This window comes from Apis florea, unplaced genomic scaffold (assembly GCF_048593485.1).
Source record: "Apis florea isolate Af1SG1 unplaced genomic scaffold, ASM4859348v1 contig_3170_pilon, whole genome shotgun sequence".
In the NCBI taxonomy this organism is placed as follows: domain Eukaryota; kingdom Metazoa; phylum Arthropoda; class Insecta; order Hymenoptera; family Apidae; genus Apis; species Apis florea.
In genome coordinates, this window is record NW_028256714.1 from 3,291,403 (window position 1) to 3,317,773 (window position 26,371).

The following is a 26,371-nucleotide window of genomic DNA, read 5'->3' on the forward strand; positions in this document are numbered from 1 at the left end:
TATAAAACACGCCGAAGGATATAAAAATCGATACAACTTTATTGAACCCGAGATACAATGTTATTATACAATTTTTATAGTCGCAATTTTTTAATACATAATACTCTCACAGCGATGGTTTTTTTTTGTTCTACGAACAAATGGAATTGCGACGATTTCGCGTTCGATTTTCCAAGAAATCGGTGGAAAAACAATATACGTGGAATTTCATAGAAACTGGAAGATCTCGAATCTCTTAAATATTTAGAACACGATAAATTGTGCGTGGTAGAAGAAATAAACATCGAAATAGAAAATTTGTAATAAATAATTTGTGCATGTCTTTCTTTTATTTTCTTTTTTTTTTCTTTTTTTATTTATTTTTTTCCTTACTTCATTCCTCAAAAACTCAAAAACCTTTCGTCATTTGATTATTTCCGAACGAACGATTGTCCGCGGATTTTAAAAATTAGAAAATTCGAGAGACATGGGCTCACAACGCGTAAAAAAAATACCTCGCATCGCTGAAGAGAGATAGAAACCTCCCGTAATAACGATTTTTGAATAAATAACAACAAAAAAACACAAACATGGAAAACTAATTACAATTTTTCGTTAGACTTTCTTCGTAAAAAAAAAAAAAAAAAATTTATGAATTACAACTAAGATCAGATTTCAATCTTCAGGGTCAGATCATTGTTAGAGATCGAAGGAAGATTTGTATGTAAAAAGAATTAAATGAAAATTGAAGATTCGATGAAAAAATGGTGGGAAAAATTGTCAGTTTGGAATTTCGTTCGAGAAAAAGTTCCGGAAAAATTTACGTTACAAATTTCTAAATATTCATATATGTATAATACAATATAACGTTATAATATCGTAACATTAATACGATATTATAACATTATACAATAATTATATCTTAATCGCGTACAATCTATTTAAAGTTCATCGACGAGTTTTTAAAATTAAATGGTCGTTTACACTAATTCTCCATCCGAACGATTTAGAGAACAATTATGTGGATTTAATGTGCACGAGTTGCACGAAATACTTGTACATTGGCGTAATTCGACCTATTCCATCTATAAATATCTTTAAACGTTCCGTTATTATTACGTTACATTAAATGCTCAACGCGTATTTACAAAAAAAAAAAAAACATGCAAAAGAGAGAGAGAAAAAAAGAAAACAGTTAACACTTTGCCTCGTAACACTTAATATTTTGTTTCGTACTTTTTTTTTCTATTTTTTTTTTCTTTTTTCGCGATCTACGCTTTAATCATAGCAAAAAAAAAAAAAAAAAAAAAGAAGAAGAAAAGAAAAAAGAGCGCGAGATTTTTCGCGGATACGAGCATACGAGTTTCTTAGTTGTTAAACAATGGAACAATGCTCGAGGATATTACGATCGATTTATCAGATTAAAGTTTTCGATTCGAGGCAATTTTAATTACCTCCGTGAACGTCGAATGTTAATTCAAATCATATTAAACCCGCCTGGTTTTTATCGCTACGCGGTATATCTCTTCAACCAATCTTGAATCGTAGCGTGATTGGCTTCCACCCATCGTATGTTGGCTTCCGATTGCTCTATCGATTGTTGCACCGATCTTGTCGCACTTCCGAACTCTCCTATGTGCTCTTTGGTGAATTCTATTAGCTGTTAGAAAGAGAAAGATTTTTTTTTTAAATCAAATTAACGAATTAAATCAATGCGAAGAATTTCGACGATATATTATAAAATCGTCATTCGAATAATTTTATAAGAATTTAAATGTATCATTATTCGCAAGATTTGTCGTAGATTTCAATTCTGTATGAAAATTTTTGAATAATTATTAATAAGTCGAATAATTTCATCGTTCATTCTATACTTACATCTTTGAGATCGTATTTGGTATTGATACCTCTCGTCGCTGATTTCACTATGTTGTTTATGGTCAATAGCGATGTTCCGAAGCTGAAACAGAGAATATTATTGAACCTACTCGAACTTAATCCTTTTCATATTTAATGAAATTTAAATAAAAAAAAAAGTATAATCGAATCATCATCGCCTAGATATAATCGATTTTCTATTATATTTTCTATTCAAGTTAGAAGGCTTACTATTCTCGGAGTCTCGCCCATTTATTTCTGAGGAAGTTGAACGCGAGCGGTTGGCCAACAGGATTGCTGGCAATGGAGTTAAGAACACGGCTGACATCTTGTTTTCTAATTCCTGAATTGTTCGTGATCGTCCAGTCCAAGTAACGACTCAGCAGCCACGTTTCTCTGGTACAGCCGAGCGCGTGGTGAAGCAAATCCTTCTCGGAACCGACATTCGTTTCCAAGTATCTTTGCCAAGCGAAATCCCACTCGACTTGTCCACCGAATCGAATCGCCGTACAATAGACGACCATCTTCAAATTTGGCGATATTCTATAGAAAAATTTGTGAACATTCTTTCATCGATAATTATTATCAATTTGTACAATTAACAATCTTAATTTTATGATCGTAAAAATATTTAATTTTTTTTTGTAAAAATCTCTCAGACGAAGTTAATCTGAAAATTTATCGAAGATCACATTAATTTCGAGTCACTTCTAATCAATTTCTCTGTTTAAATTTAATAAATAAATAAAAAAAATTAATAATAAGTCAACTTTACGTGAGATTGCAAGACGTATATATAATTTAATTTTTTTTTTTTTTTTCGTAAGATTATAAAGTCTTGGATCACAAAGATACTTACGGATTATTCACATTTGGATTGGGTGTGTAGCGCCAATTGTAAAACTGTTTCACTGCGTTTTGCACGCAATCCTCGTGGCCAAAGTTGCACGCCCATGTTAGAACATCGATGCGGGTGAAAACTGTCAATTGGGGATCACCAACGTTATCCGTGAAACCGACCTGCTTGTACACGTTGTCGAGCAGTTTCAAAACGTACACCTGAAACGATATTTCGTGTTTGAATATATATAATATTTAATAACATTATTCGAATATATCATTTCTGGCAAAAGAAAACAAATTTCTAATCTGTCAGATTCGAACTCTTGAATTTCTCTTTATTTAAATTATATTTTTTGATCTTACGAAAATCGTAAAATTTCGTATTTACTCGAAATCGATCGTAGCTCGGCATCTTGATCAACATGCTGTCCAAATAGTGCATGGCAGTGAAAGCAGCCTTCCATGGTAAGTACTCAGTCTCGTGAGCTAAATACGATGTGACGCTCAACGCAGTGGCGTAGTCTAACCTTCCAGCTCTTGCTAAATTGAGCGCATCGTCTATTAATTGGGCGCGATTGATCGTTGAAATATTGCCGAACGAGTTCTTGTTCAATTGCTTGATTATCAATTGCCAATTCGTTTTGTCGTAGTTCACTCTGTAGTATCCTAAGGAAGCGAAAATTTCAAAGAAAATAAAAGATTAACATTTTGAGTAAACATCGACGAGAGACGAGTGTATCAAGTCTATAATTATACAAATTTCATATCTTAATTGTGGCTATATTTTTTTCAAATCTTTCACTAAAAAGCTCAATCGTTCGACTTTTTTTATTATTTTTTTTTTCCCTCCAATATTACCTTTCAATCTTTTATATCCTCATTAAAAACGTTCATGATCGATATTCAAAACAGTTATGAAAATTAGAATAATATTATCATAAGGATCATAAACTATGTATAAACTGTAATGGAATTTTAAATTCCACGTCACTTCGATAACATTTCAATATCAATCGAGTTTGAAACCATTAATCAATTTTAAAAATTATTTCACGTATATATAATTTAAAAAAAAGTAAGGAAATAATTACAATTTCCAACCGTTGATCTAAATCAAAGAGATTGATCGTTCCAAATAAAATGTAATACCAGTTTCGCCTTACCAGTTTCTTGAATATTGAAGATAACCCACTCCGAGGAATTCCAATTCAAATTGGTGAGCGTGATCGATTTTTCCGCTTTCATCCACTGAGACGGTTGGGTTGTATTGAAGTCTAATTGGCTTTCGGTCGTGTACGTGATAGGTATCCACCAAAGTGGCTCGACGTTGGACGTGGTCACCATAGTACCGTTACGAAGCATGAAACGTTCCTAAGGGAAGGGAGAAAATATGGATAAACGCGGATAAATATCGATCGTAATAAATCCGATTCACTTTTGAACCGTTTTATCTTTTTTATCAGCAAACCTGTGTCAACGTCGCTGCACCGTTATTATAATCTCGAATAACCGTTACCACTGGAAAACCAGTTTGGAGGGTCCAGGTATCCATAATTTCCTTTATCGTTACACCGGAATCGAGAACTTTGTCCTTGTGCGCTTGTTTCGTAAGAGCGTCCCAAAGATCGTTTTGCTCGGCGCTCTGATAAGCTCTGTTACGAACAGTTCATCTTATTTTCATATTTTAATTAAAGTTTAAGTTAAGTGTATATGAATTGTTATTACGTAAGGAGAATCGTGTGAATCGTGTTTGATTTGAATCGAAGAGAAGAATTGATTTTATAAGTTTAAAAGTTTATTTAATAACGCTTCGTGTTTATTTTTTTAATCGTAATAATAATATTATGTATATTTACTGTATACTTGACGTTGTTATAATTTTTAAACTCACTTTGCATTTAAATAATTCGTCAAACCTTGCTTGAACACATCGGTAGTGAGGAAATGATCCATCATTCTTATTATGGAAGCACCTGTTCCAACAACAATATAATAATATTATTGGGTTCACGTTGTAAATATATTATAATCGCAATTTTTATTCCCACCTTTCTCGTAAGAAATTCTGTCGAAAATTTCGCTAATTTCGTCAGGATGTTCGACTTTTACCGATATCTGATGCGACGATTCTAACGCGTCCAAACCAAACACGTTTTGCAGATCATGCACGACGAACTGTTCCAAAACTTTCCACGTTGGTTCCACCTACGAAAATTTTTTAAGCAAACAATCGATGGAATCCCAATATAAGAAATGAAGAAAGATAAAGAAGTATATATTTTATATTTCTTACTGATTTTTTTGTTTTTCCTTTTTTTGATTTTTGACTTTTTATTCCAAGTTTACCAAACTTACCGCGTTCATACCGATGTATTCCATGTAACTGGCAAAGCCTTCGTTCAACCATAGATCCGACCACCAACTTGGAGTTACCAAATTACCAAACCATTGATGAGCAAGTTCGTGTGCTATGACTGTGGCCACTCGTTGCTGATTGCTGCTGGTCGAGACACCTTCTTGATACAGCATTGCGGTCTCTCTGAAAATTCAATCAAATTGACCAAATTTTCCAAGGATTTTTCCAAAATTTATCATTCTAGATATATGTATAAATAGCTTTCAATGTTGAAACAATTTAAATAATTTTAAACGCAAGAAAAAAGATTAATGAAGTAACGAATTTTTGGAAATATATAATTCTCTTTTAAAATTCTAAGGATCAAGGAATTTTATTCCTCCGTAATATATATGTGATCAAATAAAAAAAAAAAAAACATTGAATACATATTCGAAATACTCGTTGCAAAAATTTATTTCGAAATATAAATTTTTTAATTAGATGTAAATAAAATATATCGGAGAAACTTCGAGTCACCTGCAAGTGATTAAGCCCCAGTTCTCCATAGCTCCGGCTGAAAAATCGGGCAGAGCAACGCTGTCCATCTTGGGCAGGGGAAATTTAATTTTGAAATAGTCCTCGTAATATCGAAGTATTTTCGGGCCGATGTCTAAAGTGTACCGTGCCTGTTGGACGGCCTCGCTTCGTGCCCAGACTCTAAACTTTCCGGATTCCGATTTCAACATCTCGAAGTCCGAAACAATGAAGGCGACCAGGTAAGTGGACATTGGCACAGAGCGTTCATAATGGTCCCACACGTATGTCGGTAATCCGGGCCTGGTTACAATTAGCCAATAATATCTGATCAACTATTTTGTAAATATTTTTAAAATTATTGATTGTTGAAATATCAAAATATTTAATAAAGATTTTATTTTAAGATATATATATATATATTTTTAAAGAAGATAAATAGGTTTAAGAAATCTGTATATTTGAATTTGGAATTTTCTTTCTTTTTTATCACGATGAAACATTACGTTATTTACGTGATCGTGGAGTTAATTTTCTAATCTTATAAAATCTATTATGAACAATGAAGAGAAACAATTAAGTTGTACGACACATCTCGCGCAAACAAATTGATTATAGAGTTAACGGATAGTTTTGTTGATTCTGGAAATTACTTGTGCGTATAATTCGCGCAAATAATAAGAGTGTCATCATCCCTCTCTAGTGTTAAATTGGCACGGAGACGTGTTACTTTGTCATGAGGAAAACTTGAAAAATAAAATTCGATGGTTTATCACGAAAAACAATTATCAAGTATCGATCCAATATATTTTTAAATTGGAAAATTCCAATTTAGATCGATAAATGTTTCGAATTTAATCTCAGCAAGAAATCTATGCAATGAATTATTTACAATTATAATAAATTAAATAATTCTAAAATAAAAAATTAATATATTCAATAAAAATATTTCAAAATCATTCAATCCTGTTTCCGCGAATTATACACGCTCAAAAATATTATTGAAATCAATAAATACGAATATTACAAAATAAAAGATAACACTCGCGAATCTTCTTTTCTTTTTTTTTTTTTTTTAATTTTTACAATTCGAATAAATATCAATAAATCAAACTTCTTTCACTCACACAAATTTCCATAACTCAAAAATTTTTCTTTCGTAACAACGTAAAATCTCCGTGACTCAAAGATATTTTTTTATCCTTGAGATTCGAGGCGAGTGGAGTCAATCGATATGACAATGTGACAGAAACGTGTCTGGTGAAATCGGTTCCCGTGGCGGGCGTAAAAATACTTTCAGTCGCTTACACTGGCATAGGCTCTCCCATTTGAGGCATGTTCGAGATGGATGTCATGTTCTTGGGCCTCGCGATGCTGATCTTGAACGTGGCTTTCAGCGCCGGCTCGTCGAAGCACGGAAACGCGCGTCGCGCATCCGTTGGCTGGAATTGAGTCGTTGCGATCCATCTGTAACACGAGGATCATCGATACAGGCTGATCAATACGAGGAATAAATATCGAATAACTGAAAACTGAGTAAAATAATTTTTAGAGTGAAATAGGGAGGAACGAAGATGAAAGTTAAGAGCGATTGGAACACCTTCCTTGATAAAAGACAACAAATCTATATTTTTCAGAATTTTATTATATATGTAAAAAGAAATTTTAAGTAGTATAGTTAAATGCAGATAAAGAACAAAGGGTGATCACGGATTATAAATTCTTATTGTTTCCTGCAAATGAAAATTCAAATTCTACTTCTTCAAATTTGAAAAATTGAATGATACGAGGAATAAATATAACTGGAAATTAAGTGAAAGCTGTTGAATAATTTTTAGACTGAAATGGAAAAATGAAGATGAGAGTTAAAAGCGATAGAAGAGTTTCCAGCAAAAGATAACAAATTTATTTTTGAGAATTCTATTATATATAATGTATGTAAAAAGAAACTTTAAATAGTATAGTTATATATATAAGATTGTATATAAGATATTGATAAAGAAATAAAAATTCAAAATTTGAAATTTGAAAAATCGAAAAACAACGATTCATCGATTCGATAGTTAATAATTATTATTTTTAAATTAAAGGAGCAAACTTCGCAAGCAACAAGATATTTTTAATTTCCATGAAGTTGTTACAAATGGATCTGCCCACCTCTTGTTACAATGTCCTCAATTCTGGGAACGTACGTGAGAATGCATGAGATCATAATCGTTGATGCGAGGGAACAATGACTGAACTTGCCAAATTGCAGATTTTTATTTAGATATGCCGTTCACCTTAGAAATATCAAAATATTTTTTCAACGTAACTATTATCTAATCGCACCAATGTCATTAAAAATAATTTAGAAAATAATTTAATAATAACATTATATTGCTAATCATTTATTATTTTGCACATGTCTCTTGAATGAAAATGATAGTGAAAAACGATTTAAATAACCAAGAAGTCCCTCCGTTTCAGTTCCTCAGAAGTCTAACATTTCTCATAGCAATTAACGTGTCATAATCTTATCCTTGAAAGCGAAGGCCGGACGTGCAACAGCGGAGCTATAATTGTTCCTATACCGTTTGACTTTTCCATAATTAAGATCGATTTATACGATTATCTAACTGACGAAAAGACGCAATGTTGATACGTATCCATCTTTTATTCATTATTCTATCCTCTACACAAAAATTGGACGTTTCAAGATTGTTATAATAACATCGAACTAAATTTTAGAAACGTCGTAAAGTTAATTAAGAATATTTTTTTTCCATTACATACAACAACGTGGAATTAGAATTTCCTTTCGAAAATTTGTCTAAATCTATTTTTTTTTTTTTTTCGTATTATATTGTTGAAAGAAAATCGTACTCTTTCGTACTTTGAGAATGAATGAAAATTGATCTCTGGATCTTTTCTATAAAACGTTCAACATATTAAAATCTTACGATTTTTCTAATTAACGATAATTTTGAAATTAACGAAGATTATTAATCGAATAAAGTTCGGATCAGGTCACGTTCACTCGAGCTTAAAAGTTTGAAACGAACCGTCACGAGTGGTTTTCAATGTCCGTTTTCACGATCGCATTGTCGTCCGTGTGGTGTTATCAACTCGAAAAATCGCAAGATCCTCGCCGCCATTCGGCTTTTCAACGATTTAACGGGGGACACACACGAGAAAATGACGTCTAGATGTGTAAATTCACGGACGCTTCCGTTCCACGAGAAGAAATATCGTCGTCAAGGGGGGGAAAACTTTCGTCGAGTTGCTAAAAGGCTGAGATTTCAGCTCTTTGAAAATTTTCGAGATAAGCAGAACGTGAGGAGTGAATAGACGCGTTCAATGGACGTAATCGTGGTGAAAATTCATCTTTTTCTCTTCGTTTCTTTTTCTTCCTTCTTCCCTTCTTTCTTTCCTTGCCGTAAGAAGCTTTTTAAAGTAAGGTAAGAGCTTTTGTTTATGAGATCTATATATATATATATATAGTTGTTGCAAAATAAAAGTTGAAATTAAATTATTATAAATAGAAGAAAGAGTAAACTTTCCTCTCTCATTTTTCTTTCTCTTTGTTCTCGTTGTAAAATTTTTTTCTCTATCAAATCTTTCAGAACCGAAAACCTCAAAGTTTCTTATCGAGTTACAATAATCAATAAAATTTCTTTCACCATAATATTTGCATATAATAAGATTTTCACTAAAATATTCACACGTGCATCCTATGTTAAAAGTAGTGCAAGAACAAATCGATTAACAATAAATATAATTTTCTCAAGCATCGAGTACGCGTTAGATTCGATAAATTGAAAAATCATTTTCAAATTATTTAAATTACTCTACAGCTTGATAAATACAAATCTTTCCAACAGTGAGTTTTCCAACGTGTTAAATTTAAAATTTATCTTCTTTTCTAATATATTTCAATTAATCTGTCGATTAATCTGTCACATTTCTCAAACAAGAATCTCGAAAATCTCACTTCAAATAATTTATCTCCGAATAAAAATGTCGTGAATCGAGCAAATTCGATCAATGGACCAAAGAAATCTCGAAAACTCGTATCGTATCGTTCTCGATCTCTTTCAGAAATAATTCGCGTTGCATCGAGCCCTTGCAAATAGATCGGTCAACTGGCCGGTAACTACAGATATTGCTTGATAAAGCAGTTTAAATTTACTGCGTACGAATAGCTGTCACCTAGAGAATGGAATTAAATTGCTTGGGGCGTTTACCTCGTTTCACTTCCAACCGTGTACGAGCTCCTGTAGAAGCCTTGCAAGTAATCGTTCAGATGGCCGACAAACTTTAGATTCACAATGTATTGCGCACCCTTCTTCAACGTGTCCGACGTTCTAATCACGTAGAACTGGCGCTCGGTGTCGTTCCTCTGCTCCAAGATTTTCACCACCTTCTCCCCAGATTTCACGGCCGAATACAATTTTATGTTCGTAAAACTTTCGTCGATGCTCATGTCCACTGCGTGCAACGTCACCTTGTCCGTGTCCTCGGTCACGTTCACCAATATTTTCACCTGGAAACGTGGAAGTATTATTTTTATAATAACAATGTGTGACTCTAACAACGTGAGATCATCGATGGAACGGATATTCATATTCCTCTTGGATCGAGCAATGAGTCAGTTCTTCCTTTGATGCTTCTTTTTTCGAGGAATTTTTACGACGAATATTACTCGTGATAATAGTTATAATGGTGAATGAATAGTGAATTAAATCCTGTTGGATTATAAGTTGGAAGAAGTTGTATCCAAGAGTGAAATTAAGTATCTCTACTTGTTATGAAGAGATTATATTCTTTCGTATCTATAAAATTTATTCCTTAATCTTTTGCGCGTAAAAGAAGAAACTTGAATTTTTATTTAATTTTGTAAGTAAATTTTTTTCCTTTTTACAATATTCAGACCAAAGTCTATAACGACACAATTAACTCTATAATTTTTATATAAAAATATCCTTTTGATAATTTCTAATCTGTCATAAAGATATCTAAACTATAAAACGAGAAATAAAATAACGATTCAAACTTTCTATCTGCTATTGGCTACTTTCACCCTTCAATAGTTACCTTATAATCACCGTCCTGATTTTCGATATTCTTTTTTTTTTTTTTTTTTTTTTTTTTTACGAGTGCATAAAGGAGAAGATTAAACGTCGAAAATTACGAATTAATTATTCACCTCTTGTTCTACATCTTTTGAATTAAAGCAAGCAAGTACTTGCGCAGCTGTAGGAATCCTTCTTTTATCCATTTAAAGGAAGAAGATATCGTTCCCCTTTGTCCCATTTTAATTCCTAGTTGTTGCTAACGTTAAAAAAAGAGATAGAGAGATAGATAGAGAGAGAGAGAGAGAGAGAGAGAGAAAGAGAGGAAAAGGAAAATTAAAACACAAAAGCATCTTTGAGGATTTATCCTTTGTGCAATGAAATAATTTTCGTCGAAGACAGTTCGTGCTTGCTTCTCGATCAGTCCTCGTTTCGCATAATATTGTGAAACGGGCAAATAAGTACGTGAACAAATATGTACACAAGAAGCGCGAACGTCTCGTTTAAAAAAGAAAAAAGAAAAAAAACGTAGAAACGAAAACACGTTTAAAGGATATTTTTTAAATAGAAATTATAATTTTTCGTAGGAAAAATTCCTCTGTCATAATTACAACACGGAAGACTAAATACAAGACTATGAATAATTCCTTATTCTGGATTAAAAGTGTTGAATTCGAAATGAAAATTTCATTTTATCGTCTTTCATCGAATAAAGCATTAATGTGAATTTTTTGGTATTTTATTTTTGTAAATAAATTTTTTTTTTTTCTAAAGAACGATTGATTTTATTCGATCAGTATAGATCGATTGCGAAATTACGAAGTTTTCAGCTGGATATAGAAGGGCAAGAGAATGTTTCAACTGCTCTCCTGAACAGGCAATACGTGCTTTCTAAAACAGCGTGTCTCTCTTTCTAAATGAATCAGCGTTCCTTCAATATCTGTTGGAACTGGTTCTGGTTAATTTAAAAGTAATGAATCATACATTTTCACGAGATACGTATTATCCTTATATTAATCTTAAACCTTTTTTCGAAGAAACAAATAAATATTCTATAGAAGAAGTATTTGTCATGTATTTTTCGAACAATTTAATCCGATTGATTCACTTATTTGTTCGTCTAAACTCAGTCAGGATGTAGAGAAAAGCGCGACAATGAAGTCGTTCTTTGAATTATCCCGATATCTCGATCCGTTGCCGAGATATAAATATTCAAAGTTTCCGTAATACTTTAAAACACGGTGCGCGGATTATGAATGGGTCTGCGTTCCAGCGACCTATATATTTTCCTGGAAATGCGTACTACGTTTTTCCAGGAATCGCTCGTCTGGAGTTTACGATAGGTCAGTGAGACGCGAGCGAGAGATCCGACTAAAAGACAAGGACGAAGATAGTAAACGATTAAAAATTACCCTTTTCTTTACGCGACGATATCTCGGGAACCGGAAGTCGTATCGAGATAAATGAAAGAGGGTTTTAAAGAGCAAAGTTCCACGCTTCTAACGATCGTTCGTTCGTTGACCGGAAGCCACTATCTACGAAGTTATAACGATTCAAAGTTTTCCTAATTTCAATAGAGTTTAATTAATAAGAGGTTGAACGGTTAAAAATTACCCTTTTCTTTACACGACGATATCTCGGGAACCGGAAGTCGTATCGAGATAAATGAAAGAGGGTTTTAAAGAGCAAAGTTCCACGCTTCTAACGATCGTTCGTTCGTTGACCGGAAGTCACTATCTTCGGAGTTACGGCGGTTCAAAGTTTTCCTAATTTTAATAACGGGTTAAAATGATTAAAAATTATCCTTTTCTCTACAGGACGATACCTCGGTATTAGGATAAATGAAAAAAGGTATTAAAGGGCGAGATTGCACGCTTCTAACGATCGTTAGACCGGAAGTTGTAACTATCTCCAAAGTTACAGCGGTTCAAAAGTATTTCTTAATTTTAACGGGCTTGAATTTAATCAAGTTTTCTAAGATAAATTACAATTGTGACAATTGTTCAGTGTCATTCGCGAAGACTTCTCGGCGGCGCGTCGTTTGAAAATTGTCTCGCTCTCGCGAAATAGTAAGAAACAAGAAATATTTCATACCTCGCCATTGAACGTGAAGTTGCCAACTTGTATGAACGGTATGAGCCTGAGCTCGTAAGAGTCCGGGACTATGGATCGCGGCAATCTGACGTCCAATTTTTTCTTTTCTAACGTGTCAGTGGGAAAAGCACGGCCGGATGAGGAGATATTATTGCACGATTTGTCGAGTTTCTCCTCGAGGCATGGCGCGAGATGGTAAACCAATAGTCCAGTCACAACCAGGGATATGAGGAAGGCAGCGCCCAAAAGGAAAGCGCCGCAAGGGGACACTGTGCACCCCCTTTTACGTCCGAACGTTGTTGTGTGCGCGTCCATCATCGCCAAAACCTCCCGGGACTGGGTCATATCATGTGTAAACCTGGAAAAAAACGACGAGAGGAAAGTAAGAGCGTTAACGTCTCGATGGATAATCGATGATTCTGATAGCAGTAATATTTTGTGATCGAGTTAACGTGGAAGAGGGAAAATGAATATCATTAACTCGAGTTCTGTCAAAAGTGACATGCACATTTTCAATAATCAAAATGAAGAATCTGAAACAATTTGAATAATTCTATCATATATTATTGATAAAAAAAAATATATATATATATATCGCAAACTAATGAATTCTAATAAATATAATTACAATAAGTTATAATTCAAATTCACAATAATGCGTATAATACAGATATACAACGCTCAAAATTCACGACGATTCATCATCGTTAAATATTATGGTTGGCAAAAGAGAGAGAAAAAAAGGAAAGAAAACAAAAACGGTATTAAACACGTTACATAAACTCTCGACACGTTAGTTTTTTTCCAAACTATAAAACGTTCGAGAATCACGATTCCCGTCATCCGCTCATAAATAATGTTGATTTTACACCTGCACACTCGTATTTGCTCGAGAATTCAATTCCTCCTCCTTTCCTTCCTTCCTTCCTTCCTTCCTTCCTTCCTTCCTTTTCTTTTTCATTTTCCTTCAGACGCGTACGCGTGCACCGGTGCGATTGCGATTAACATCCGTGACGAAATAGTCGAAGGCTGTTCGAACATTGTCCTCGCAGAAACTTCCACTCTTTCTCTCTCTCTCTCTGGTGTAAACAGGGTGAAGGCGACCGATCATTAAAAGTAATTTCACGTTCGACATGAGCACGCCAAGGGAAAAAAACGCGCGACGCGTTTAAACGAGCGAGGAGGGAAAAAAGAGGAGGGAGGAAAAAGGAGGAAGATTCCCTTTTCCCGATTGGACGTTCGCTTCTTATTGGTAACGAGTCAATTAAACGAGCAAACCGCAAATCGCACCATCTCTGTTTGGGTAAAATCAATCTATGGGAACATCGATTGGCTCGATCAATACAACATCGACTTGACACAATCAAGATGTTGTGCAACAAGCTCGTTGTTGTAGCACGAACCTTGTTGTTGGCCGAACACGTTGGCTATTCTGTTAATTCGATATATATATATATATATATATATATATATATATGTGTATTTGATTCAACGTAGCCTCTTTTTAGAGAAATAGAGATGAGGTTCGATTGATTGCACGGTGAGAGCAAATTGCCAAGATATAACGAACTTTATATATGTATTGTTTATGTATCGTGTGTATCGAGAAGATGGACGAGAAAGAATTTAAATTATAATAACTCGAATATAAACGTTATTCGTGTAATATTTTGATATATTCTGTATTTTGGTTTTCTTATGTAAAAAAAAAAAAAAAAAAAAAAAAAAAAAAGGATACGAGGATGTGTTTCGACGACTTTGAGTAACGTCGAAATTTTGTGTTTGTGGATACGTATGTATCAGAAATTTTCCGTTCGCTTGAAATACTCTTCGTTATTATATCATGGATCTCGTATCGATTATATTTTCAACTCCAATCTTATGTGTATATATATATATATATGTATATGTATAGTATAGGACGATGTGTTTATAAATTTAGTAGAATTGTATGGTGATTACATGGTACGTGTAGTTGTTTATGCTTTTGACGTTACAATAACCTCGAAATGGATGTACACAATACAGTTGATGTGTTATGGAAATTGTAGAAATTGGAAATTAAATATAGAATTGTTATTGTTGATTAAATATTACACAAGAAATTTTTATTTTTGTATCTTTCGATTAAAAATGAATTGATTTATTACATTTGTTCATAATGTGTTATAAAATATAGGTATATATTTTAATTTCGTGAGAGAGAAAAGAAGAATAAAAATAATGTACTTTTCTCGAGGATACATTTGATAAATGATCAATTCACTGATGACAATTCACTGTACATTTAAAAATTATAATTTTAATAATGTATCCTGTCTTTTTCTCTATGTAATATTGATAAGGATATTTGCTACAGTTTGTGATTGCGTACATCGACGTAAATACGTGATTTCCTTTCCTCGAACAAGAACACAAATGGCTACACAGCATGTCAATTACCATGAAAACTTTGCAAGAATTCTGTAGAGTGCCAAGTGTCGCAACGATTATACCGTTAATTCGAAACGTTTACCTGGTAATTCTATTCTTCATTTTTCATTACTTAAGAATAAATACTTAAAAAAAAGAATAAATAATATTTCACGATCATAAACATGACTCGAATAAGCTTCTTTATTCGATCGAATCGATGAAAATCTATCCACGCATTCAAAGTAAAAATTTGAAGAACAAGCACGACAATTTCATAACATTCGATCCTTCCAACTATGCGGACTATTAAAATTCCCTGAATATCCGTCCAGTGAAAAATTCCAATCTTTCAAAAACTGATAAACTCAATTTCATTTCATTTTCTTCGTGGCAAAGAATTTTTCGATCGTAAAAAAAAAAAAAAAAAAAAAAAAAAAAGAAACAAATAAATTTCGCAACAAAAATTCTACACGATCAAAAGATATATATTCGCACGATCGATCAGCGTGCAAATAAGAAAAATCTCTGAGTCAACGACAAATTTACACGCGATTAAAAATAACTTAACCTCTTGATGATATAATTTAAACATTTTACAAAATTTTTATTCGTATCCCCGCACGTCCACGCATTACCACCAATCTACGTACCTTTCAACACCGTTACGCGCATCAAATTCCATTATATAATTTACCTACCATAAACGATGGTCACACCGATGTCCGTTTCACACAGGAAAATCAATCTTTCAAAATCTCGGCGAGTGTAACACGATAAAAAATCGAGGAGACGAACGATACGATAGTTCAAGAATGTGGACGAATTCGACGTTAACTTCTCGAATAGGTCGAATCTACATGCTCATCAACGATGGTGGATGGGCGGCGAAAGAGGAGAGAACGTTTGGCGGCGCGAGAAACTGCCGGTCGGCTCGACGGTCCGCGCGAGACTGCCGCGAATCGGCGCGCATTCCAGCTTAGCCTCGACTTCCTCGATCCACTCCTTGCCATCCACCAAGCTTCCTGCACCGCCGATCGATTACTCGTCGATCGTCGTATCGCCTTAACCTCGCATCCTTCCACCTGCATACCGCCTTCCGGATCACGCGAAACCGTACAATCGTCGCCCGACAGGATGTCGCTGCACTCGATATAGCGAAGGTAGCGTCCTTGTGGTTGACCAAGAATCAATCGTGGATCAACGATTCACGATTGTGAAGTGAATTTTTCTTTTCTTTTTTTTTTTTTTTTTTTTTTTCTATATGTAATTATCATAGTTAAACCGATCGAGGATCAAGAAAGTAAAAAAGTATTTGCTTCTCTTGTACGCGATCGTTTAATTGTGGATAAGGGAGCAATGAAGTAATATAGCGGTGTATATTTAACTTTTGTTTCTTTATGATGAATTTTTATATATATGTAGTTATCGATCGAGGCTCAACCAGTGAAGCAATTATAGCAGTGAATACGCTTAATTCGCTCTTCGAAGGAATTTTTCTTGTGTTAACATTTGATGAGGTATTTTATTGAAATGAAATGGAATTACTTAATTCGTCGATGAAAGTAAATCGAAACAATCTATGTTATATCGAAATTTTTATAAATCTATCCACGTCCACCACGATACATACGCTTGAACGATTAATCAAAATCTGATGTAATCGTGCAATCATTATCGCAACAACGATAATTATCTTATATTTGTCCATTTGACACACACGCGAAAGCGAGAAAGAGAAAAAAAGAGAAAACGAAGAGCGGGTCGATTAACCAAACGTCGAATTATGATTTGAGAGCGTGCATAATTGTTCCAGCCGAATTAGAGCGCGACGGAGGGGAGAAGGGAGGGGAATATTTATCTTGCCTTGTAAATAACAATCGCCCACGGTTTATTTGCGCAAGGCTGATGGCTCGCGCATATTTCTCCAAAGATTATTGAAACTGTAAACAAATCACGGGCAACGTGTCCACGTTCGACAAATAAATGGCAACGTGCTCAAGGCGGTATCCCATCGATCGATCGAGGCGTGCCATCCATGCCGGGTGTTCCGCCGAGCTTAGAGAATTCTAATCCCTGCAAATTCAACACGTCCATGATACGGTAGAACTCCATTTATTATTTAAATTCCATCGAACGATATTTTTCTCACGAACCGATCGAAGGCCCTGTTCGGCAGGATAAAATCGGATCTCAGTTTTCGATCAAGCGATTTTTTTAATTTTACATATAAAGATATGATAATGTGCAATTGTGTTAGAGGTATTTTGGATGCTTTTCGTTATTTTATTTCGTCAATTTATTCGTCGATTAATGTTCAAAGTGATGCCATTATTTTTTTTTTTAATTTTTGGGGGATCGTAAATTTTGAGATTTTCTGTTTGCGAATTCAGAGAGATTTCGAAGAATCGTGTGGATGTGGAGAAATAAAAGGGATTTTATTTTTACGATTCGTTATGGTTAAAATTTTTAGTACGATTTCGAAGTAACATGATTTATGGATACAATTTCTGTTACAAAAATGAAGGAAACGATATCGATATATATAAAATTTGTAATAATAACAAAAATATCGTTAATAATATTGACAATGATTTTTCGATTATAAATTTTGCCACGACGATTTTAATCCAATAAGACGGAGGATTCTTCGTTTTTGAAATGCATCGAGCCACGTGAAATTATTTATTTATATTTAAAGATAATATTTCAGAAAACAAATTTGTTCAAATAAAAGAAAAAGGAAAGAGGAAGTAACGCTTCTGTTTCATTTTCCACGAAACGTTACTTATCCTCGTTGAATCTAATTTGCTGTATGATGCGAAATGAATCATTGGAAGTTTTTACAATCTACGTATGAAATGGAATGTATCCATCTTTGCGAACTTCCGCCATGACTAATCTTTTTTATTGAAAAATAAAAAAGATAGTTTCTATGAATTCTCCTTAAATAATCAATAATCTATTTCTGCTTGATTAAATATTTTCTCATTTATCGTCACATTTTGTTAAAATTTTCTTAAAAAATTCAATAACATCGAGGGGGGGGAAGTGAAAGATTTAATCAATCGTTGGATGAGAAACAACTTGAGTTTAGTTAGCAAGAATCCAATACCTCCTGATCAGCAGGAGGTGGGTAATTGATTCAGTTAGGCGCGTGCCCCTAATTGATTAAAATCATCTCTGTCACCCGCGGGTGTTCATGATATGTGAATCATTACATAAAAGCTTTACTCTAAATATACGATGGACAATCGACAAAAAGTATACGTAACTGTATAAAAATTTCCACAATAGATATTTCACAACAGATATTTCGAACATCCTTTTTTATTAAATTAATTCTTAATAACGTAAAGAAAGGAAAGCATCTCCAAAAAAAAAAAAAAAATAAATAAATCGATGTCTAATAATAAAATCTCGATATCTTCGAGTCACAACAAAATTTTAATTATAGAACACTGCCCTCCCATTAATTGATTATATTGAAATAACTTCAAAACTTAAACACACCTTACCATGAATGTCAAGATCAAAATTTTCCAAAAAAAAAAGAGAAAAACACAAGAATCTAAATCTTGCTGGAGAATCGATTGAATTTAGGTAATCGAACGTGTATTCGGGGGATAATCAAATTTCTAGAAGACATCGAATTTCTTCCCAAGCAAGGTTTCGAAGCATGGCATGGGGGTGGAATGAAAAATCCTTAGGCGCGTATGTGCGCGTAATTCGACCCCCATAGGACATGGCCCGTCGTCTGTAGGACAGGATTGGGTTACAGTTCATTGTGGTGTACTCTTACGGAACAAAATACGTAGTATTGTAACCAAGCGTGGCGAGTACTCGACGCGAGTGAACGAAGGAGATTCTACTTATGGGCAGAGCGTCGAAAATTTGGGGGGCTTCTTCCGCCCGGAAGTAAGCTCGTTGCCAAGAGAATCGAAGCCTCTCGTCGTACAGATTATATTTTATAACCGATTTGAATTTTCTTCTTGTTGTCCAATCGGAATACTTTTATTTGGAAAAATCATGATCATGGTCTTAATTTATCTTCCTTTTATCATTCCCCGTATATATTTTCTTAATACAAGATGACGAGATTATTTGCTTATTATAATTAATTTGAGTATCATTTTTAAGTATCGTTTAATAATATTTAAATTCTAAAATTTAATTTATTAATCATAACAACAAAATGTAGAATTTAACTACTTTGTCGTTACTTGTTGAAATATAATGGTATATTATTCGTAGCCATCGTGTACATTAATCAAATTGTTCAGATCTAACGGTTACATCTAGTTAGAAACTATATTTATAATAATAGCAACTACCGGTTCAAGTGGTTCATCCAGGAACAAAAATTCAGGAAAGGAGTGGTGTTATCGTGAAGACATTGATTATAATAATTTGTGAAAAAAATTGCAAGCAATCGATCTACATACCCGAGACACGAATACTTAAGGAAGTGAGTTATCACGATGACACTTGGTTCGCTGTATAAGCGATAAACCAATTATATACAGAGTGGAACTTAATTTAAATTGATAATTTAAATTTGAATAAAATTTTGAATAAGTATCGTGTATAATTTTGTAAAAGTAATTGGTAATTTAAAGTAATTCATTTATTCTCTTTTTTTTTTTTAATAAAGATCATTAAAGCTCGTTCTTTGAACGAAAATCGTATATATGTATATATTAACATCAATTATCGATTTAACTCGCCAATTTAAATTACTTTAAAAAATTTATTTTCAATGATAGCTTTAATTTATATTTTATAAAATTTACCTTCATGCTTCCTTATTTTTCATATACATATATCAAATTTTAGAAAATTCGAAGATTAACACAATTTTTCGTTAAAAAATTAAATAATCCTTTACTAATAACATTCTATTCATCGAATAATCATCAAAAAATTAATTCCATTGAAAAAAACACGAAAAAAAAAAAAATAATAATAAATCAAATTATATCAACCTCCAACTCAAAAAACTTCAGCTTCCAACTCCTTAGCTCTGACTCACCCTGTATATCCACCAGCATCATTATCCACTTGCATCTCCCTGCTCCGTTTCTCTTCCATAGGCACGACGATTCTATGTATCGTGCACGCTTATAAATTGCATAATCGGATAACTGCAACTTCGCTCTGACCGAATAAATAAACTCCAAGTCTTCGAAACTGGACTTCCATTTCAACATTTCCTTCTTCTTCTTCTTCTTCTTTTCGCTTTTTTCTCTGTTCCCCCCCTCCTTCTTCTTCTTCGATGATCTTTCTTATTTTATATAGAGAATAACGGGGACAATAGGCGGCAGCAGATGTTGCGGTCGAGACGGCGGTGATTTCGCAACTTGGCGGATCACATCCGGGCCAGAAATCGCGGAGAAATGCAGGCCAACGGCGGAGATCGTTCGACCCTCTTATCTGACGTTTCTATATTTACGGGGGTCGTCGACATTGCGACTCGATATTGCGATTCGTGTAATTCGAATAACGGAGTTAATTATGATCAGGTCAGGTAATCGTTGTTTTCCTGAGTTCGTCGTTTCGGGTGACGGGTTCGAGTGGAAATGCTCGTGACGATTAATCGTGAGAATTTTGGAAAATATATGAATAAATACGTACGTATGATGCGTGTAATTTTTATTATCCTATTAATTCTTATTGTTCTCTTATGCTATCGTTATTCGTGGTAATACAAAACTGAAAATTGTCGTTATTTGGCGTGTCTCCTTCGATTTTTGGACGAGTTAAAAATTTTTGTCATCGAAAAGTTTAGTTTTAAAAAAATCAGATATCGAATAATGTGGAAAATTTTAATTAATTGATATAAACGGCGTTATTTAGTTTCGAATTTTCAAGTAATTCTTGACTGAACTTTATTTCTTCCAATATGTTTAAATAAAAATAAAAAGAAAAAAAAATTGTAAAAAAATTCGTGGTTATTATTCGTTTGTTTGATAAAATGGATATTAAATAACATAATAACGTCAACAATGAAATACAATAGCATTTAAATCTTATTATCTCTATTGACGTTATAATGTTATCAATTAGTGAAACAGGTAGCCTATTTGATTTTAATATAATATATTAATATATTGTTGATATAAAAAAAAAAAGCAGTTACAAAAAATATTACATTATGTTATATAAAATTGGTACTTATAACTTTAAGTTAAATTTAAAAAAAAAATAGAAATATACTTTCTTATAAGTCACATCTCAAAAAATATTCAATTTCAATTTTTTTATTCGAACGTTATTCAATTTCGTACGATTAAAATTATTCTATTTCTAAAGCTAAAGCTTAAACTCTGTAATTATTTTTGTTACATTGTTTATTTTTAATGTTTATAATTTATATTCTACAATTACCTTTTACACATTTCTTTAAACGTTTTTTTAGATACGCAAAATGCGCAAAATATTCAAGTTCACCTTCGATAATGCATTCATAACAAATAGTCGATAACTACGAACAATTATACATCGAAAGAAAAAAATAAATAAAAATTTCAAACTTGAATTCCTCATTACAATAATAATACTATTAAAAAAAAAAAAATATTATTCACTATATCGTTAATACGATTACGTAGCATCAACAATAAATATTTACATATTTCATTACGTATCAATAATAAAACACATATATCTCAATAAATAAAATAAATAATTTATAATAATTTTCTAATCTTCCAACAACACAATTACACTTTTCTTATCACATGAAAGATAATCTATCGATTCCTCGACCTCATGAATACGATAACAATAGACACGGTAGCGAACGAATAAATAAAGATACGAAGGGAAGGAAGATCGGTTATAAATTTGCATTTGCAAAACACGAATAACTTAATCCTCCTCCGTCAGTCGTACATAATTACACGAGAAAAATTTTAATTTCAGTAGCGCCATGTCTTCGTTATCTCCTACCAATAAGAAGTACACGACTCGTTCGCCAGAGCGCCTCGAGGACTCGTGTCGGCAGACGGATGTCGTGCTTTCGGCTGTCAATCATTCCGCCGCTTCGTCCTCCACTATCACTTCACCAATCTGACCAATCATTCTACCGGCGATACACGTAAGTACACGTATCGATAAACTTTCATTAACGAAATTCTTCGTATCGCACTTCGTCGAAATTTAAGCAAAATCGAGGAACAACCACTTTTTGCGTTCGTTCGTTCATTGAACCTTCGCCTCGTCGTCACGAGTTACAAAATAGACGATCTTCCCGTGAAGTGAAAATTAATAAAAACGAAGAAGTAAGATCGTGCGTAAGAAGTGAAGAGAAAGTCAACGCAACGTCCAGTCGAATCGTGAAATTTTTTTGACGGAAAGGATTTCTTCTGGCGGTTTATTTTCTTCTTCTTTTCTTTTTTCTTTTTTTTTTTCTTTTTTCCTTTCAACATAACTCCGTAACGATTGTGCGAGATACTGAACAGATAACGTTTCGATGGAATAGCAGACGATATCTCGTAGCAGGTTCACGATGCAACTTCGAAAATCCGTTTAAGCTTATTGGATCACAGCTAGCTCGGAATCACAGTCCAGGCGGGAGGTCCTCCGTTTAAAAATCCAATATTCCCTCGGATCGGTTTTCGAGTCAAGGCAATGGGTCTCATCGATACCCAATTCATCCAAGGTTTTCTTCTTCTTCTTCTTCTTTTTTTTTCTTTCGTTCTCGATGAGAAGGAAACACAATTGTATCCACGCGATAATGTAGCTCGAACTCGTTACACCGTTCTTCCCTTCTTTCCTCCCTTTTATGTTGGATTATACGAGGTTATCTAATTTTCCGGTTTTTGTTCGTTAGTGAACGTGTTTGCAATGCAAATTGTGCGACATGTGCACGTGTGGAGTGGGATAATTGAAATTACTTTTTTCAATGTCGCTCGAAGGATCTTTATTACCTTTTTTTTTTCATCCTCCATTCGAGAGAATTAAAATTTATTTTATAGATCGATCGAAAAATTGCTTCTTCCTTTTTTTTTTTTTTTTTTTAATAAGAAAAAGAATAAATCGAAGTTAATTATTTTTCGATATTATCATTCGAAGGATCGTCACTTTTTTTCGATTGACAAAATCAAAATTATCGCAAAACAATAATATTAATATAATTTCGTTCGTCTTTTTTCCACGACGTTTAATTAAGATGCAGATATTTTGTAATACGATTTATAGTTAGATTCATCGCGTGTTATCATCGATTACTAATCGATTAACTCTTTCTAACGTTGACTAATCAGCATTCGTTATCAAAGGATAACGAATCCACACTGGATCCCTGGACAGTGTCAGCTATCAAGTATCAATCGTTTATTATAAAACAATTATAAAACTATACATAATAACCGCGCATGTACGCCGAAATGAAAATATCAAAAGTAAATTAAAAATTACTTTTCTCGATAACACTGTCCTGTTTGCTTCTAAAGTTATGTATACTGAAAACGATTAGGTAATAATCACATTCTATCGTATTAGAGATATATAGTCCAATAACCCGGCATCGGGGATTTGATAATTCGAAATTGTTGAAGCCCGACGCGGTAGTAGCTTGATTATCGACTACTTTTTAATTTTTTTTGTTAATTTTACGATTATATCGATTCTAGATACATCAAATACCAAAGTTACATCGATATTTGTAATGTAACTTTAAAAAAAAAAACTAAACTTGTTATCAATAATATTTTCAAAAATATTATCAAAAAAATCTACATATAACGATATCTTTTACAAAATTTCTTTTTGTATCTATTCTAGATATTCCATTCTGACACATAAGTCGAATTTAATGTTCCATCGATAGAGGACACTCCCACAAACTTTTTCCACGACGCTCCACTCGTAGATTAAACGACTGGACAAATATTCGTATCTTTGAAGTACTCGAAGAACGAAACGGAATAAAATTACACGTGGTGGTACACGACTTTCTTTGTGCGAAACAATGACTCCATACTTGTCGATATGCGACTCGATACAAGGCGCACCTTCTTTCCATCAATTAATCCCGAGGTTAAAATTAGGAACGTTGGAATAATTGGTGAAGGGGCCATAACAAGCTTGAAAAATTGGCGCTGCTCATCGTTTAATTGAGCGTCGTTCGCATTTATTTCTACCAGTGAACGAGCGTGGCGAACGGCAGTCGTGTGCTCGAAATCGATTCGAAACAGTAAGTTTAACGAGTTTAATCGCTTTTTGTTATTCTACACTTTTTATCTTCTTCTTCTTTTTTCTCTTCTCGTACGAATATTATAAAGTTGTATAGTAAATACAAGTTACGAATATATTAGGATAAACACGAGTCAGATTTAATATCGAAAATATTTTTCTGAGTTCAAGGAACGACGAGAAAATATCTGAAAAAAAATAATTGGGATAATTGTTTAAAAGTATTTTGCCGTATCTGTACGAGGCATTTATTGTTTATTGAATAAACAAGTAATGAAAACGCATAAAAATTGATTGATTAAGGTACACGTACGAGGACGAAAACTTTTTGCGAAATCGTAAGGATCGGTAAATCAAATCAACTTTGCAGATCTGTATTTTTTCAACAATTTCAAATTTAGAAACTTGATGACTTAAACACTTCCTATTTCCGTATGAATTATAAGATACGACTTCGAAAATCATCGCGTAGTGTGCACGATTTGATCGATATTCTGGACTCATTTTTAACAATCTCGTGCGCGCGTAATCTTTGGAATTCGATAGTAGATTATCTAAATATTATCTGTGAGAGTACTTTACACGAGTAGAATTTTGGTGTAATCGAAAGTGGAAACGCGATAAAGATGTTATCCGTTCGTCGCTCTTCTTTGATCCGTCCGTTGATCGAAAAAATTTCCTCCTGCGAAAGGCTACGAGTTATTTCGATAACGATTAACCCGTGGTCACTGGCGTGCATAATGAATATTACACGTATGTATTGTATAAACAAGTACGTACACTACCGTTCAAAAGTATAAGAGTGGAGAATATGAAATAGGAATTGCAGTTTCCAATTTTGGAAAAGGAAATTTTATGATAAAATTTTAAGTAAAAGTTTAAATTCTAACTTCAATTTTCATTTCTGGTTTAATGATTAGGAATTATGACTACACTTTAGACTAATAAACGATATTAATTAAGAAAGAAAAATTATTAAGGCAAATTGTTGTATAAATAACGTATGTTGAATATAATGGGTTAAGCTCTTTAAAATACGTTAACCGGAGATTCCTGAGATAAACCAATATTTTTCATTGAAACAATTTTCTTCTTTGGGGGAAATTTCACTTTAAGAAAGTGAAATCAACTTTCCAAGTTCGTTTTCATTTTCTATTAATTCCTTAAATGATACTAGACACGACAAAATTTTTAAATTACGTAACGTTCTTTGTTAAAATTTATCTCTTTATTAATTTCGAATAATAATTTAATTCCTGGAAAAAAATTGTATTGAAAACACGAAAAGTTGCTGAAACTTTGTTGATTTCATCCTCTCGAAGAAATTTCCTGTCGACGAAGAATTTTTTGAATTATAAGATAAATTTCTTTATATACGAAAACTTTTGCTCTTCACTGATAATAATTTTTCGATATTATACATGTGACGATGAGCAAGCAAAACAACGAAGAGTTAACGCGCCAATCTTTAAGTTAGTTGAAAAGGCAATTAAAAATATCACGAGGGATTAATTTGTTTGATAAAATTCACCGACATTGTTGCAAAAAATTTCGATACTTGTGAACGATATTGTACATCATCAAAATGATAATTCATACGGAGAGGACAATGGAATAACTCATTCTAGCACGCAGGTTCACCGTATATAATTTCAATGCGATTAAACGGTTCTCTTGCATTCTCATAAGAGATAAAACGATCATCGTGTACGACTCAGTTCATTTCTGGGATATCGAATGGAAAAAAAAAGTATTGCGCGTGGTTGCAAAAAAAGGAGAAATTTTCGCAGTGGCAACACACTTGTGAACTGTGAGGTGAAAAAAAACCAAACGAAATTAAGTCACGAAATGCAAAAACGATGTTTTTCGTTTGAAACGAAGAGTGATTGGTGTATTTGATTCAAAGATGTGAATAATTTTTTTTTTTATTAATAATTGCAAAAAGTGATTCACAGATATATTTTCTATATGTTCTTTACATATTTAAAGTACATATTTGCTAATTTTGTTTCAAATTAATTGATTCATTGCATATATATTT

At 33.2% G+C, this 26,371-nt stretch overlaps 1 protein-coding gene across 2 annotated transcripts in view; it reads right to left on the reverse strand.

Annotated features, from left to right (window-relative positions):
* Positions 1-21: 21 nt before the first annotated feature.
* The window catches only part of superdeath (Suppressor of ER stress-induced death), a 38,449-nt gene continuing 12,099 nt past the window's right edge, over positions 22-26,371 (reverse strand). The window contains exons 1-15 of one of the 2 annotated variants that reach the window (XM_086910039.1): positions 15,834-16,097; positions 12,721-13,078; positions 9,799-10,097; positions 6,881-7,039; positions 5,576-5,875; positions 5,056-5,239; positions 4,749-4,905; positions 4,592-4,673; positions 4,169-4,352; positions 3,864-4,071; positions 3,089-3,366; positions 2,717-2,916; positions 2,089-2,400; positions 1,858-1,939; positions 22-1,639 (exon numbers count right to left, since the gene is read on the reverse strand). In XM_086910039.1, coding sequence (XP_086766165.1) covers positions 1,490-1,639; positions 1,858-1,939; positions 2,089-2,400; positions 2,717-2,916; positions 3,089-3,366; positions 3,864-4,071; positions 4,169-4,352; positions 4,592-4,673; positions 4,749-4,905; positions 5,056-5,239; positions 5,576-5,875; positions 6,881-7,039; positions 9,799-10,097; positions 12,721-13,065 — 2,940 coding nt within the window. In that variant the 5' untranslated portion in view covers positions 13,066-13,078; positions 15,834-16,097 and the 3' untranslated portion in view covers positions 22-1,489. Of the gene's footprint in view, positions 1,640-1,857; positions 1,940-2,088; positions 2,401-2,716; positions 2,917-3,088; positions 3,367-3,863; positions 4,072-4,168; positions 4,353-4,591; positions 4,674-4,748; positions 4,906-5,055; positions 5,240-5,575; positions 5,876-6,880; positions 7,040-9,798; positions 10,098-12,720; positions 13,079-15,833; positions 16,098-26,371 lie in introns of those variants that run through there. The other variant, XM_086910040.1, reaches the window with a different exon arrangement.